Here is a 14,720-nt window from a genome sequence, read left to right as displayed (position 1 = left end):
CATCATTACTTTATATTTCCATGATTACCATTCCATATTTGTACAGTTTGTACTTTAATACCTTACCATATACGATAACAATTGTGTTTGTACTTCTCCATGTAGAGATGATCTCTCAGGTATACATGATAAATCTGGTCAACATCTGTTTTGTTATAATATCCTCTCACAGTGATGACCATTTCTGTATTTCATTTACTTTCTTCCAGATAGAGGGGCTCTCTTAGACCCTGAGTTAGAAGTGATGATGAATAAGCTTTCACTAGATGATGACTTTCTAACACGGTATTATCTTGTCAATTATAATTCTCACCATCAAAAGGAAGGCCTCTTTGAATCATGAGGTTTAAAAATGGTCAATGGTACAAAAATAACAAAGACGGTATTTCGGCCAAATCTCTGCTTTAAATCAAACCAGCACCAGATAATATTTCAAATTTCTGCATCATTCAGTGAACAAATAGCAGAGCATGATAGAGTACGGAAATCCATGGCCAAGAGAGTTGAAGAAAGCGTACTTAGATGGTATGGCCATACGGAAAATGGGTGTATGCTGTGTAGAGTAGTGAAAATGGTATATGTGAGTGAGTCTACTGGTGGGAGGAGGCATGGTAGGCCAAGCATAAAGAGAATATAGCAAATGAATGTGTAAAAAAGAAAGGTATGGAGGCTGACGAGATAAAGGAACTGACAAGGGATCAAGTTGGTTGGATGAGTTTTCCATGAAGGAATGCATGACATGCATTTGGAATCCGTATTTAAACCTAACATTAGCCGGACTGAACCTGATAGATCATTATAAAGCTATGTATGGAAAGGTGTACCTATGAGGTTAAGCCAGAGTTCCAGGGCCTTGAATGATGAAAGAATGGATGTGGTTCATATCACTGGGCATGCTGCTTAGTATATTATTACGATGCTATGACTACCATCTCGGTCCAGTCGACCGTAGTGAACTGGGATTCCCTTTCCTGCTAGTTAAGTGGGCAAAACACACGGTATTTAAACTCTTACTGTACCTTACTATACATCTGACTTATACTACTACAGGTTCTGAATATCTACATAAAACAGGTACACATGCTCAAGATACTATCCTATATGCAAGTGAGTGGAAGAGATACATAAAGGGGGAGTAGGTACATACTAAGCAGAGCCGTAGATTGAGAGAGTTTGGCCATGCTTTGTCACAGCAGGTCATGCATGATTGGCATAATTATTTTACAGTGTTGCTTAAAAAAAAGTAGTCACTTTTATTGGCTGTTACCGTATTTCTGGGGTTGGTAATAATGTCACAATTATGATTATAAGATAATGTGCAGGAATATAAGCAAAAATATGCCAGTTTCTTAGTAAAAAAAAATATATACATTAAACCCTCGTGAGCGGCAACACACACACCCAGTCCAACCTGGTCATCTGCGAGGGATAGAGGAATAGGCCTGTTTGGGGACACCTCTTAAAAAAAACGCACCAAGACTTTAACCTCCTGGGTGGTGTGGAAATAAAGTCAAATTTACAATATGTACATTATAACGTAAAAGAAAATAACCAAAATGTATCCTAAAATACCACAGACGAGAAAGAGAGAGAGAGAGGGGGGGGGAAGGCAGACCAGGGGAAGTGTTGAGTGCAGCTGAGTGAGAGATGAAGGAAGGGAGGGAAGGAAGGAGGGAGAGAGTGACTGAATGAAAACAAATCATGGCGCCACAACAATGAGGTCATCTGGCGCCATATGTAAAACAATATTATTTTTAAACATAATTAGATATAATAAAAACAAAATAAAGAAATGAAAGCACAAGTTTATAAGTCACTCATAAAAGAAACAAAATTCCCAAGGGTGAAGCACATCTCCCCCCAGGAGAGAGAGAGAGAGAGAGAGAGAGAGAGAGAGAGAGAGAGAGAGAGAGAGAGAGAGAGAGAGAGAGAGAAGGCAGGCAAGAGGCAGTGTTGAGTGCATTGTCAAGCTGAGGGAAAGATGAAGGGAGGGAAGGAAGGAGGGCGAGAATGATTGTATGAAAAGGCGCCGTAACACTTAGGTCATCTGGCGTCATATGTAAAACAATAATATAATTAAAAACAAAATAAAGAAATGAAAGCACAAGTTTATAAGACATAAAAGAAACAAAATTCCCTAAGGTGATACACATCCCCCCACGAGAGAGAGAGAGAGAGAGAGAGAGAGAGAGAGAGGCATTGCGAGTATGGAAAACGTGGCATCACTGTGCAGAGGTTCGTGCCCCACCCAAACCGCCACTTTAGAATGGTACGACCATAATCATCATCATCCGGACCACATTTCCTACTTTAGGGCAGGGTGAGGAGTAGCAATGTCCAGACAGCCCAAATCTGCCCAGTCCAATGGGCCATGCTTCCATTCACTCATCATTCAAGACCCCGGAATCCTGGCTCTATCTGATACGCCAAAAACATTCACCACGTTCTGTAGCTTTACATACATGTATCCGACAGAGTCAGTCCGGATGCTGTCACGTTAAAAAGGGGTGCCAAATCCCCGATCATGCACTTCTCCTCACAATATTCATCCAGCCAGCTCGATCTCTTGTCAGTTCCCTAGCCTCACCGGCTTCCAAACCTCTCTTCCTCACACACTCATCCACCACATCCCTCCAACTTCTCCCTAGCCTACCTCGCCTCCTTCCTCCTTCAAATTCGCTCAGATATACCATTTTCACCACTCTATTGTTATCCATTCTCTCCCCATGCCCATACCATCTCAGTACACTCTCTTCCATTCTGGTGTCAGCAGACTTCTGCACTCCACATCTTTCATGAATCACACTATTTCATATCCTATCCACTCTCTGTACTCCACATACATTCCTCAGCAGTCCCATTGCCATTGCTCTCACTCTTAACTTTTCATTTTCATGCCACACCATAGTCTCACATCCATATGTTAAAGCTGGCACTAACACTCCTTCATGTAAGCCTTGTGCAGCTGCAACATTCAAGCCTCTGTTTTTTATCAAGGCCTTCAGTGCACCAGCTACTTTCCTTCCTTGTGTCACTCTATACTTTCCACTTCTTTTGCACATTTTCTTCATTTTTCTATCACTGTACCAAGGTATTTGAACTCTCTCACCAATTCCAGTCTCTCTCCATTCACTGTAACATCACACTGGGAGTCACCTTCTCTCTCAATAACCATCACTTTTCTCCTTTCTACATTTACTCTCAAGGCACGATGCTCACAGACATCAGTAAAACTCTGCACTAGTCTACCAAGTTCTTGTCTGGTATTTGCAAGTAGTACATCATCGTCAGCATACAACAAATCTGAGATATTCCATCCATCACCATTCATTACCAATGCCATCCCCCTCTCCATTACTGTACTTGTATTTTTACTTCTCTCATCACCCCATCCATGTATATATTAAACAACCATGGGGACATCACACAACTTTGATGCACGCCCAAACCGATCATGAACCATTCATTTAGATGCCCAATAACCCTTACACATGCTTCACTACCATCATAAAATCTTGATGGCACCTAGCAGTCTACCATCTACACCATACATGCACAAAATCTTCCACAATCCTTCTCTGTCTACTTTATGCTTTTTCCAGATCCATGAATACCATAAACACCTTATAGTCCTTCTCACAAGCCTTCTCCACTATCTGTCTCACTGCAAATACCCGGTACTTGATCCACACATCCTCTGCCACTCTTAAAGCCACCCTGTTCATCACCCATTACAACTTCTGATCTCTCTCTTACTTTCTCTTTAATAATTCTTCCATTCACCTTCCCTACCACACTCAATAAACTTATGTCATGATAATACTTGCACTCACTTCTCTCACCTTTATTTTCGTACAGGGGTATAATCACAGCCGTGACTTGATGGTACGGTAAGCTCAAATATTTCCCCCCCAAATACCAAGAGTATTATAAGGTGTGTCTTAGCACTTGTAGCGCCTTATCATACAGGAAATACGGTAACTTGTAAACCTGCACCTATCTCAATATGGTGAACTAACAAAAAAGTTCTTTGCAAAGTATTTCATTTTAACAGCTAATATTAACATTAAATTGTTTCAGGCAGCTATACCAGAATCTCATTTTGCTTTGTTTTAATGGGTAAATTTATTTCTGAAAAACTGTTAAGTTGCTTAAAAAAAAAAAAAAAAAAAAAAAATCAAATATAAGCCAGAACCACACTTCACTTACTAAGCACACACGGTACACACCTCACATGTTTTGAGTGTAGGTACCACATTACAAAACAGCAATTCCTCATTTAATATGCTTAACTCATTTTTCACTATAAACATGATAAACAACATAAGGACACTTTTCACATAGTATGACACTTCATTACAGATATTAAGCACTCATGAAGTGTAGGTTAATGAAGGATCATGGCTGATACAATTCACATTCATTCATTATTCATCATCCAATACTACGTTGCCCCATACGGAGCATAGGAGCCCGGGGCTAGGCAAGTTGGTCCTGATATTTAAGATAAGAGTGACCAGCCTCACTCATCCCTGAATGGCATTATGTGAGCAATAAACCCCAACCACCCCTTGGATATAGACCTTCACTGGCTCAATCTGGCTGTAGCGCCGTAATTACCCACTAAACCACCAGGCGCCAAAATTCTATTATATGGTTACCACCCAGTGTAGTAAATGGTTTCCTGTTGTACATGAAACCATTTGGCTTGTCACTCAGTGTAGACTCACCCACAGGAAGAAGGAAGAAGAAACAATGAAGGAAAGAAAGACAGAAGAGGGAGTGTAAAGTCACCCGTAGGCAGAAGGACAAGGAAAGAATGAAGGAAAGAAAAACAGAAGAGGATGGAAGAAAAGAATGATGGAGGAGAGGAAAGGACAGACACCCGAGAGCAGCACTACATCGAGTGAGTGGATGGTGAACATCCCCACCTACCACTACCACTACCATTATCTCAATACAATACATACCTGTAACTTTCTTTCAGTGACATGCTTATGGATGTTAATATTTAATACATACAGATGATGATGGAAGGGTAGTGGTGAACAGTGAGGATATTAAAGATGCATGGAGAGAGCATTATAACCGGTTGTTGAATGAGGAGTTTGACTGGGACAGGGAAGGTTTGGAGCCAGCAGATCCAGTGTCTGGCCCTTGGCCTTTGATTGATACTGCTACTGTAAGTGAGGCAATAGGCAGGATGAGGGTGGGGAAGGCAACAGGTGTGTCTGGGTTGACTGCCGAAATGTTGAAGGCCTCAGGCGATATAGGGATGAGTTTAGTCACTGACCTGATAAATAGGATTATTTATGAGTGTGTTGTCCCAGATGATTGGCTGAAGAGTGTAATTGTAAATGTGTATAAAGAGAAGGGTGATGCCCTGGAAAGAGGAAATTATAGAGGTATAAAGCTTTTAGATCAGATAATGAAGGTAATGGAGAGAGTTTTAGAAGGTATGATTAGAGAAAGAGTGAATATTGATGAGATGCAGTTTGGGTTTATGCCAGGTAGGGGGACCACTGATGCCATATTCATTGTTCGACAGCTTCAGGAAAAATATATTGGTAGGAGAAGGGATCTTTATTTTGTTTTTGTTGATTTGGAAAAGGCCTTTGACAGAATCCCTAGAGAGGTGGTGAAGTGGGTAATGAGAAAGCTTGGCTTGGAGGAGTGGCTGGTTAGGGTGGTTATGGCCATGTATGTGGGTGCTCACACCCAGGTGAGAGTGAATGGAGATTTGAGTGATGAGTTTTCCATGAATGTTGGTGTGCATCAGGGGTCAGTCTTGAGTCCCACGTTGTTTATCATGGTACTTGAAGCCCTTTCATGTGACTTTGGAAACGGACTCCCATGGGAGTTGTTGTATGCTGATGATTTGGTGATGATTGCAGAGAATGAAAGGGAGGCAGAGGAAAGGTTTAGGAAGTGGAGAGATGGTATGGGGCAAAAGGGTTTAAGGGTAAATGCAGATAAAACAAAAGTGATGATATCTAGGGTTGGAGGCGGTACTGTCAAAGACGAGGGAGAGTGGCCATGTGCAGTTTGCCACAAGGGCGTGGGAAGTAATTCCATCTTGTGCGGTGTGTGTGATAAATGGGTGCATAAGAGATGTAGCGGTATCAGAGGTAGACTGCGAGATAATGCTGATTTTATGTGTACGGCTTGCCGGGGTGAGCAGGTGGAGATTGTCAGACGTGAAAGGATTGAACTTGCTAGTGAATCTCTTGAGTGTGTGGAAGAGTTTTGTTATTTGGGAGACATGTTGTGTGCTGGAGGTGGGGCTGGAGCTAGCTCTGTGGCTAGGGTGAGAAGTGGTTGGAAGAAGTTCAGGGAGCTCTTGCCTCTCCTGACATTGACAGGGCTCTCCCTACTTGCTAAGGGGTCTTTGTATTCAGCATGTGTTAGGAGTGTAATGCTGTATGGCAGTGAGACCTGGGCAGTGAAGGAGGAAGATATCCGCTGGCTCAGACGTACAGAAATGACAATGATTAGGTGGATGTGCAGTGAGTCCCTGCGTCCAAGGCCTGGAGGGGCTGGGTTTACAATGGAAGAGTTGAGAGGTAGGATGGGACTGGAGTGTATTGGTGTTGTGATAAGGAGAGGTAGATTGAGGTGGTTTGGACATGTGGAGAGGATGGGGGATGATAATTGGATGAGGAAGGTGAGAAGTGTTAATACTGGGGGTGGGGTTATGAGGGGTAGACCGAGAAAGACATGGGACGAGGTCATTAAGTGTGACCTTAGGGTTAAGGGACTGAACAGGGAGGCTCCAATGGATCATGCAGCTGGAAAGCCGCCATTAGGTGACCAAGGCCGACACATGCAAGCATGTTGGAGCCTTTAAAAACGAAACGATACAGAGACACCCAATCAATCTGGTACTTAGCTGAAGCCCTGAATATGATTTATTAACAACGAAGAAGATAAAATTTCTTCCTGGAACATGATTCTCATTTAAAGCAATTTCACTTAGGACAGTATTATTTAGGAACTCATCTACAGTGTTAAATGAGAAATTACTGTAGTAGGTACCGGCATGAATACTGTTTAGATTTCCCTTGTACATTATATGGTAATTATTCTGGGTAAGTGTACTACATTTATTACTACTACAATTTCATTACTAATGCCCTTGATCTTCGTTACTCTTTTAGGTATTTCTTTTCTAACATCAGCTACGAATCATTGATTTTCCAGGTTCTAGTAATTGCATTGCATAATTTTTTATGCTTTCTTTTCATCACTATGAACATTTTATATTACATCAGCTTTTTAAGGTTAATCATTTCTGTACATTTACTCTTTGGTATTAGAAAAGGGAATACACTTTTACTGCTGTTTCATCATTGCAAACTTTCTTTTGTAAACTTTGCCATTCCTGACAGTTCTGATGACCAACACCATCTTACCACTGTTTGTAACCTCCTTCAGCATGAACATGTCAATGTTGCTGTCATTACCTCCATGCATCCTCCTAATATGATTTATACACGATGCCTTGCAAGACAGAGATGCTCCACATAATCGACAAAAGAAATTCTTATTATAGAAGTGTTGTTTGGCATGTTCATCAACCTCCATCTTGTTTCTAAAAGTGCTATTACACACTTGGCACTTAAAGGGCTCATGCTGGGGATGGACCCATAAGTGGGCCTTCAGCAATAACTTATCTGTATACTTCATGGGACAATAGAAGCAAGTAAACTCTGATGGATGTTCTGTCACCTCCCTGCACTCTTCACATTCAGAACTCTGAACACCCTCACCATTTTCAGCTTGATCTGTGCATGTGTCACTGTTCTGCACTACACTCTTAGTAACATCACTACTTTGTACAACAAACTCATGCACTTCACCTCTTGTAGGGATGTATTCATATGTAACCATCTGGGAATTCATCTCCTTGGCATCACAAAGGATCTGTGTGTAGCTGGCCTCTGCTCCTTCCACTGCATCATGCACAATGCCCACCTGATCCTTCTTGGCTCCATCCACTTCATTATAGTTCAATGATGCCCAATCAGCTACCTGATACTGTTGGTAACCAGCCTCCTCTTTCACTGGCCAGTCTGCATTGTTCACTTCTATAATGATGGTGCCTTCTTCTTCCTCCATTATATGGCAAATTCTGGTGGTCCTCTCAAAATCTGCTAAAGAAAGGGTGGTGACTGTCAAGTGGTTAGATGTTGTCTGAAGGGATGTTAATTCAATCCCAGGCTGGAGCACAGAAATAGTTTGCTGATTGAATTCTGTTAAAACAGACTTACTGATCTTCCACACAACCCACTGTAATGTCATAAAAACACCCTCGTTAATACCATTAAAACTATTCCTGAGTGAGAAAGCTCTTACTTGTATTCAATATGGACAATGGATATGAGTGGTGAAGTGGCGACATGTATGTAGGTAGCACAGAACACTCCTAAGCCTTAAGGAATGGACTGTGCATTGTTAAACAATTATAATTCACAGTGCAAAGGATTAAGTGAAGCACAATACTGGATTACTGTACATGCTTCAAGTGCACCTTCACGACTCTCAGAGCCATAAAGGAGGCGGGTTAATCTTCATGACAGCCACAGACGTGTCGTAAGTACCCTGTACACTGCTAAATATTTTCAGTACTAACCTCTAACTTCTCATTCTCAGGTTCCTTTACATTTATTTCATGGTTTCTGTCCCTTATTTGTATGAATAGGGTCTTAAATAGGTGCTGTGCTGGTCCAGTAAGGAGTTAGTAAGGTGGTTTTCAAAGTTAGGTTGGGTTAGGGTCCATAAGTACCTGTCCAGGGGTCATTTTCCCAAGTCCCGGACATGCCTTTGGCTCTATTAAGTCGGATCTTGGAGGGATTACTGTATTTCTGAGGTGGTGTTATTCTGGAAAAGTGAATGTGTTGTCTGTGCAGTGAAATTGTTGAGGATAGATGGGTAAATGTAACTGAGGAGGCTTCCTATATGGTCTTCAGTTCTGTCTATGGAGATATGTGAGTACTGACTGATGTGTGGATTATTCTGTGTTCATGTGAGCCTTGTTTCTTGTAGAAGTGGAATGTGTACCAGCACGTTGTGATGAAGAACAATTTTCTCATTTTTCTTTTTTGGTGCTGAGGCCAATGACATTTAGTTGTAATATGTTTATGCTACAGGTCTGAGATGGTATATGTCTGGCAAGCGTCTGTGTTGTAGGTGTAGTGTTTGGGAACAGGAGCCGAGTTGTAGTGGCTATAGTTACAAGAGTACAGGATTTGTTGGAGGGGATGGGGTGGACTGAGTCTGGTGTGAAAGATGGTGTGTGTGATATGCAGCAAATGTCACATGCCCATGTGCTGTGGTGGTGTCTGGTAATTCTAAATGTTGTGCATGTGGTGTGGATCCATTCTTCTTTGCAAGAATTAAAGAAAACAGAAGCAAGTGTTCTTTACTATTTGTGATGAATAGCGAGAAAACCAGCAAGTTTGTTGTGTCTGGGGCCCAGGATTTTTTTTTTTTTTTTTTTTTTTTTTTTTTTTTTTTTAATGCAAGGAAGAAGGAACTAAAGGCCAGGAGCCTGCAAACTGTTCCCTCCAAGTAAAAAAACAAACAAGATAACAGAGAGCCAAATTCAAGATCTGTTCATTTTGAGATATCTGGACACACTGCATTTGAAAAACATGAGACTGTAGGCAGTGGGAAATACAGGGAAAGGGAGACAGTTCTAGAGTTGACCTGCTGCATACATAAAGGACTGGGAATAAAGATTAACTCTTGCATTATAGAGCTGGACAGAAAGGGGATTAGAGCTATGCACCTACCGTAATGTTGGAGGGATGCAAGCAGACAGCACAGAGAAGTGAACATGGAAGTAGCAACAGAAAAAAGATAAACATGCGACAGTGCAGCGAAGAGACAGAGGTTGATAGGAGCCAGCAAGAGGAGGACAGCTAATGAGGTGAAAAGCTGAGACTCCACATTCCTGAGAAGAGCTGTATGTGGCGAGTGACAAGAAGGGTGGGTGGTGAACTGAATGAAAGGAAGGCAATGATTGATTATGTGTGTGTGGATGAAAGGATGCGAAGATGTGTAATGGATGCAAGAGCTTATAGAGGTTGGGGGAGTGGACTTTCTGACCACTACTTGGTGATGGGCAGAATTAGGATGCAAGTAAGATAGAGGAATAGAAGAAGGGAAAGACGAGAGGAAGGAGTAATTGCAAGGAGAGTGGAAGGGTTACAGGAGGATGAGAAAAAGGCAGAGTATAAGAGAGAAGTGGAGGAACGATTGGGCAAATATGAATTGGAGCAGATGGGGGACGTGGAAGGTGTGTGCAGGATATGTATAGAAGAAATATGTGCAGCATGTGATGTGGTGTGTGGGAGGAAGAGGAGATGGAAGGGGGTGCAAGGAACAGCGTGGTGGACTGAAGAGGTGAGACAGGCTGTGGCACAAAAGAAGAAAGCATACAATGAATGGATGAGAAATAGGGGCGTGGAAGAAGTTGAGAGGAGGAAGAGAGAGTTGTATGTAGAAAGAGAGAGGTGAAAAGATTAGTAAGAGAGAGTAAGAAGACAGTGGATGAGGAATTTGGAAGAAATTTGAGTGTAAAGTGGAGGGACTGTAAGAAAATGTTCTGGAAAGAGGTGAAAAGAGTAAGACAGGGTGGAAGTGAAGTTAGCAGGGGAGTGAAAGATAAAAATGGTAGATTACTAGTGGAGAAGGGAGAAAAAGTGAGCAGCTGGAGAGAACACTTTAAGGAATTGTTGAACATAGAGGATGGAAGTAATGCGAGTATAAGTGGCTGGGGAATGGCTGGGAGCAGGAGGGAGGTGAGAAGACAGGAAGAAATCAGTAGGATAGAAGTTGTGGAAGCAATGAAGAAAGTTAAATCGGGGAAAGCCCCAGGAATTGATGGTGTGTGTAGTGAAATGTTGAAGCATGGGGGAGAGATAGCAGTAGAATGGATGTGGGAGATGTGCAGATTGGCCTGGGAGGAAGGTAGAGTCCCGGAGGATTGGAAGTCAGGTATAATTATTCCCTTGTACAAAGGAAAAGGGGAAAAAGAAGTGTGTGGTAATCATAGGGGCATTTGTCTTCTTAGTATAATAGGAAAAGTGTATGGTAGGATACTTATTGACAGAGTTAGAGAAAGAACAGAGAAATTAGTTGGAGAAGAACAGGGAGGCTTTAGAAAGGGAAGAGGTTGTGTAGATCAGATATTCATTCTTAGATCTTTAGTGGAAAAGTTTCTAGAGAAGGGAAAGAAGTTGTATGCAGCTTTCATGGATCTGGAGAAAGCATATGACAGGGTGGATAGACAAGTATTGTGGAAAGTGTTAAGAATATATGGAGTAGATGGGAAGTTGTTGAATGCTGTGAAGAGTATGTACGATGGTGCGAAGGCTGCAGTGCGTGTGGATGGTGAACTAAGTGAATTTTTCTCTTTGAAAGTTGGGTTGAAACAGGGATGTGTCATGTCTCCATGGTTGCTCAATCTGTACATGGATGGGGTAATAAAAGAGGTACAAAGTACCCAAGTACTTAAACGTACTCACATTTTCCATTTCCTCACCATCCAACCTCACTGTACATTCCCTGACTTCACCTCTCTCAAAGACCATCACTTTACTCTTCCCTACATTCACCTTTAGATTCCATTTCTTACACACTCTCCCAAACTCATCCACCAAGCCTTGCAGCTCCCCTTTGTCTTCACTTAACAACACAGTATCATCTGCAAACAACAGTACAGGGAGTTTCCAAACACTACCCTCTCTCACTAGGGCCACTCCAACATCCACTGACCTACCTTGTATCTCTTTTATAACCCCTTCCATGTACAGATTGAACAACCATGGAGACACGACACATCCCTGTTTCAACCCAACCTTGTGTGGATTTGTGCTTGTGACAAAATTTTATGCAAATTCGTGGTTCTGCTCTTGCTGAAGCACTTCCGCAAACGCAAATCTGCCCACGAACATCTACCTGGCCTAGCCCGGCACGCGGTGTCTGGGCAAGTTGCTGGCTTGCCAGCACCTACCACCACTCCCGCACTGATGCCATGTGTATGATAAATATTGTATATATACATAAATTCATCTTGGGTATGTGTACAAAGGCATTTTTCATTATCACACATTTTGTACAATAATTGTATTGTTCTTTCACAATGAAATACAGTATATCTATATCTATACCTATCTACAGTATCTATCTATCTACCCATCTAGCTAGCTATCTATATATATCAAGAGAAAGAGAGAGAGAGAGAGAGAGAGAGAGAGAGAGAGAGAGAGAGAGAAGGAGGGGGGGAGAAAATGGCTGAAGATTAGATTCATTTCTTTTTGATGTTCACTGGCTTCATACCAAGCTCTCAGGAAAGGCATGAAAATGGGTATAAGCCAAGAAGGGCCAACATTCATACTCGTGTTTAAATAATAAAGCGTAACATCATCATAGCAAGTTGTATTCTACTTTACATTGGAGGGTTCCTGACTACATTATCTTAATGATATACTGAATGTTCTTTCTGGGGAGAGGGCAAGAAATGAGAATCTAAGGATACAAGCCAGCAAAAAAGTTTTTTCCCCCAATAAATAAAGAAAAATATAGTGCCTTTGGTAGGTGGGGGCACGCACCCTCTCCTCCATCCTTCTTTCCTTCCATCCTCTTCTGTCTTTCTTTCCTTCATTCTTTCCTTGTCCTTCTGCCTACGGGTGACTTTGCACTCCCTCCTCTGTCTTTCTTTCCTTCATTCTTTCCTCTTCCTTCTGCCTGTGGTTGACCTTACACCAAGTGACAAGCCAAATGGTTTCCTGTACACCAGGAAACCATTTACTACACTGGGTGGTAACCATATAACCAAATTTTGGTGTCTGGTGGTTTAGTGGGTAATTACAGCACTCCAATCGGATTGAGCAGGTGAAGGTTTATATCCAAGGGGTGGTTGGGGTTCATGCAGTGCCACTCAGGGATGAGTGAGGCTGGTCACTCTCATCTTAAATGTCAGTACCAACTTGCCTAGCCCCAGGCTCCTACGCTCCTCATGGGGCACTGTAGCATTGGATGATGATGGATGATGGATATAATGCCTAATTCAAGATCAGCTTATTTTACACATTCTTAGACGTTATAATGTATGCTGCTGATGTAAACTACACTGATACTAAAAAGACTTGTTTAGCATACAAGCCAATAATAAGATGAAAAGTACATAGATGTGCTACAAAGCCTCCCAGTCCACCTAGAATATGACCTACAGTTTAAATTTAAAACTGTCAGACTTATAGCACTGCCAATGCTGTATTTCAATCTCAACAAAAATCATTAGGTAGATACATAACAGATTAAACAAGAAGCGTACGAAATGAAACTGAACACAATTTTTCCATTTTTCTTACCAGACAACCACCTTTCCCCATGCACTATTAATGTGGACAGATAGACAGAAAGATATACTGTATGCAGGAATTGTCTCTGTTGTTTGAGTCTGACTGTGACTAAGGAGTGAGGACAGAGGAGGTTTGAGCCGAGGAATAGAGGTGGACTGTGTATCAACTTGTCAAGTGTGACCTGTGAAGAGTAATAATTTAATTCATTTATATACAATAGTGATGGATTTACCTTTGTTTTGTAGTAAAAGCTGTCTTATATACCAGTAACAATAACTGAAATATATATTTTAGTTTTCTAATATACTATAGCACTGTGTGTGTGTGTGTGTATGTGTGTGTGTGTGTGTGTGTGTGTGTGTGTGTGTGTGTGTGTGTGTGTACAGTATTTTGGGCAGCCGAAACTACACATTCAAATCGCACCAAAATTGGCACAAAAATTGCAAAAAATTCGCTGATGTGCAAAAACTTGGTCCCATCACGATTGAAAGACTTTTACTATATTTAATGAGCGATCACATTTTGACCCAAAAACGCCGCTCCAGGCGCCCAGCATAGGATCTCAGTAGAATTTTTTGCCCATAGGTACAACTAACATAAACTATAGCTGCGCAAGAGCCTTCCACAGGAGCAAGTGCGAGGGGCCTGAAGGGCCCACAAGCACTTGTACTATAACTATAATTTTATATATCCCATTCCTTACTTTAGACAACTTCCAAACTTCATAGTCATGTACTGTTAGTCAGAGTAGAGTAAATAAAGATATAACTGTAGTGGATGAGTAACTAGAGATGATTTTTAAGCCCTTGATTAAGAAAAAATACCATCCTAAACCTAATAAAATTCTCTAATGGTACCCAGAATACAATGAAACTGATGCCATGGTACTGAAAGGGATACAAATGGTTTACGTTTGTGTTTTTGCATTTGTGGAACTGCAACTTTCAAGAATTTTGCAAATTTGTGGTTGTAGAAGGCAATTTCCTGAATTTGCAGTGCCCACCTCTGCTCATCACCTTGTCTTACTTTCCAGACTTATCAGGTAGAGCTAGGATTCTGGGGGACTGCGTGATGGGTGAATGAGTTTGTGACCTATTTCACTGGGCATGCTGGTGATTAGTTCCCTCATTATCACAGTCTTTCCTTTTCCTTGCTTTCAGGACTCTACCTCATCCCACCTGCAGGTAGGAAAATGATGTGATATGGTGATGATGATGATGATGATATATGACAAACAATCTGTTCCAAATATCACTGCACAGAAAACCTAGCTGTATACAAAAAAGAACATGACCTACCAGTACTAAATCTTATGTTTCTCCTGTAACAGTTGGTGGAGTTGATGCTACA

The 14,720-nt window shown here is 41.5% G+C and overlaps 2 protein-coding genes across 2 annotated transcripts in view; one reads left to right on the top strand and one right to left on the bottom strand.

Moving 5' to 3' along the window:
• Nucleotides 1-7,223, top strand: part of LOC145407651 (facilitated trehalose transporter Tret1-like) — a 21,386-nt gene extending 14,163 nt beyond the window's left edge. The window contains exon 5 of the mRNA XM_080278522.1: nt 7,201-7,223. Coding sequence (XP_080134648.1) covers nt 7,201-7,223 — 23 coding nt within the window. The remainder of the gene's footprint in view (nt 1-7,200) is intronic.
• On the bottom strand, nt 6,870-14,720 carry LOC145407863 (uncharacterized). Its single transcript, XM_080278720.1, has 2 exons — nt 14,669-14,720; nt 6,870-8,150 (listed from the first exon to the last, which is right to left on the bottom strand). Exon 2 carries the CDS (start codon nt 8,116-8,118, stop codon nt 7,333-7,335), a length of 786 nt encoding a protein of 261 aa, XP_080134846.1. The 5' UTR covers nt 8,119-8,150; nt 14,669-14,720; the 3' UTR covers nt 6,870-7,332.

The sequence above is a fragment of the Coenobita brevimanus genome, chromosome 74, assembly GCF_032717465.1.
Source record: "Coenobita brevimanus isolate Jiangsu-jjx chromosome 74, ASM3271746v2, whole genome shotgun sequence".
In the NCBI taxonomy this organism is placed as follows: domain Eukaryota; kingdom Metazoa; phylum Arthropoda; class Malacostraca; order Decapoda; family Coenobitidae; genus Coenobita; species Coenobita brevimanus.
The sequence above is the reverse complement of the archived record's forward strand: the minus strand, read 5'-3'. Positions and strand labels throughout refer to the sequence as shown.

Excerpts from the sequence above, each read along its gene's own strand:
- LOC145407863 (XM_080278720.1), bottom strand. The coding sequence starts at position 8,118 with ATGGAGGAAGAAGAAGGCACCATCATTATAGAAGTGAACAATGCAGAC.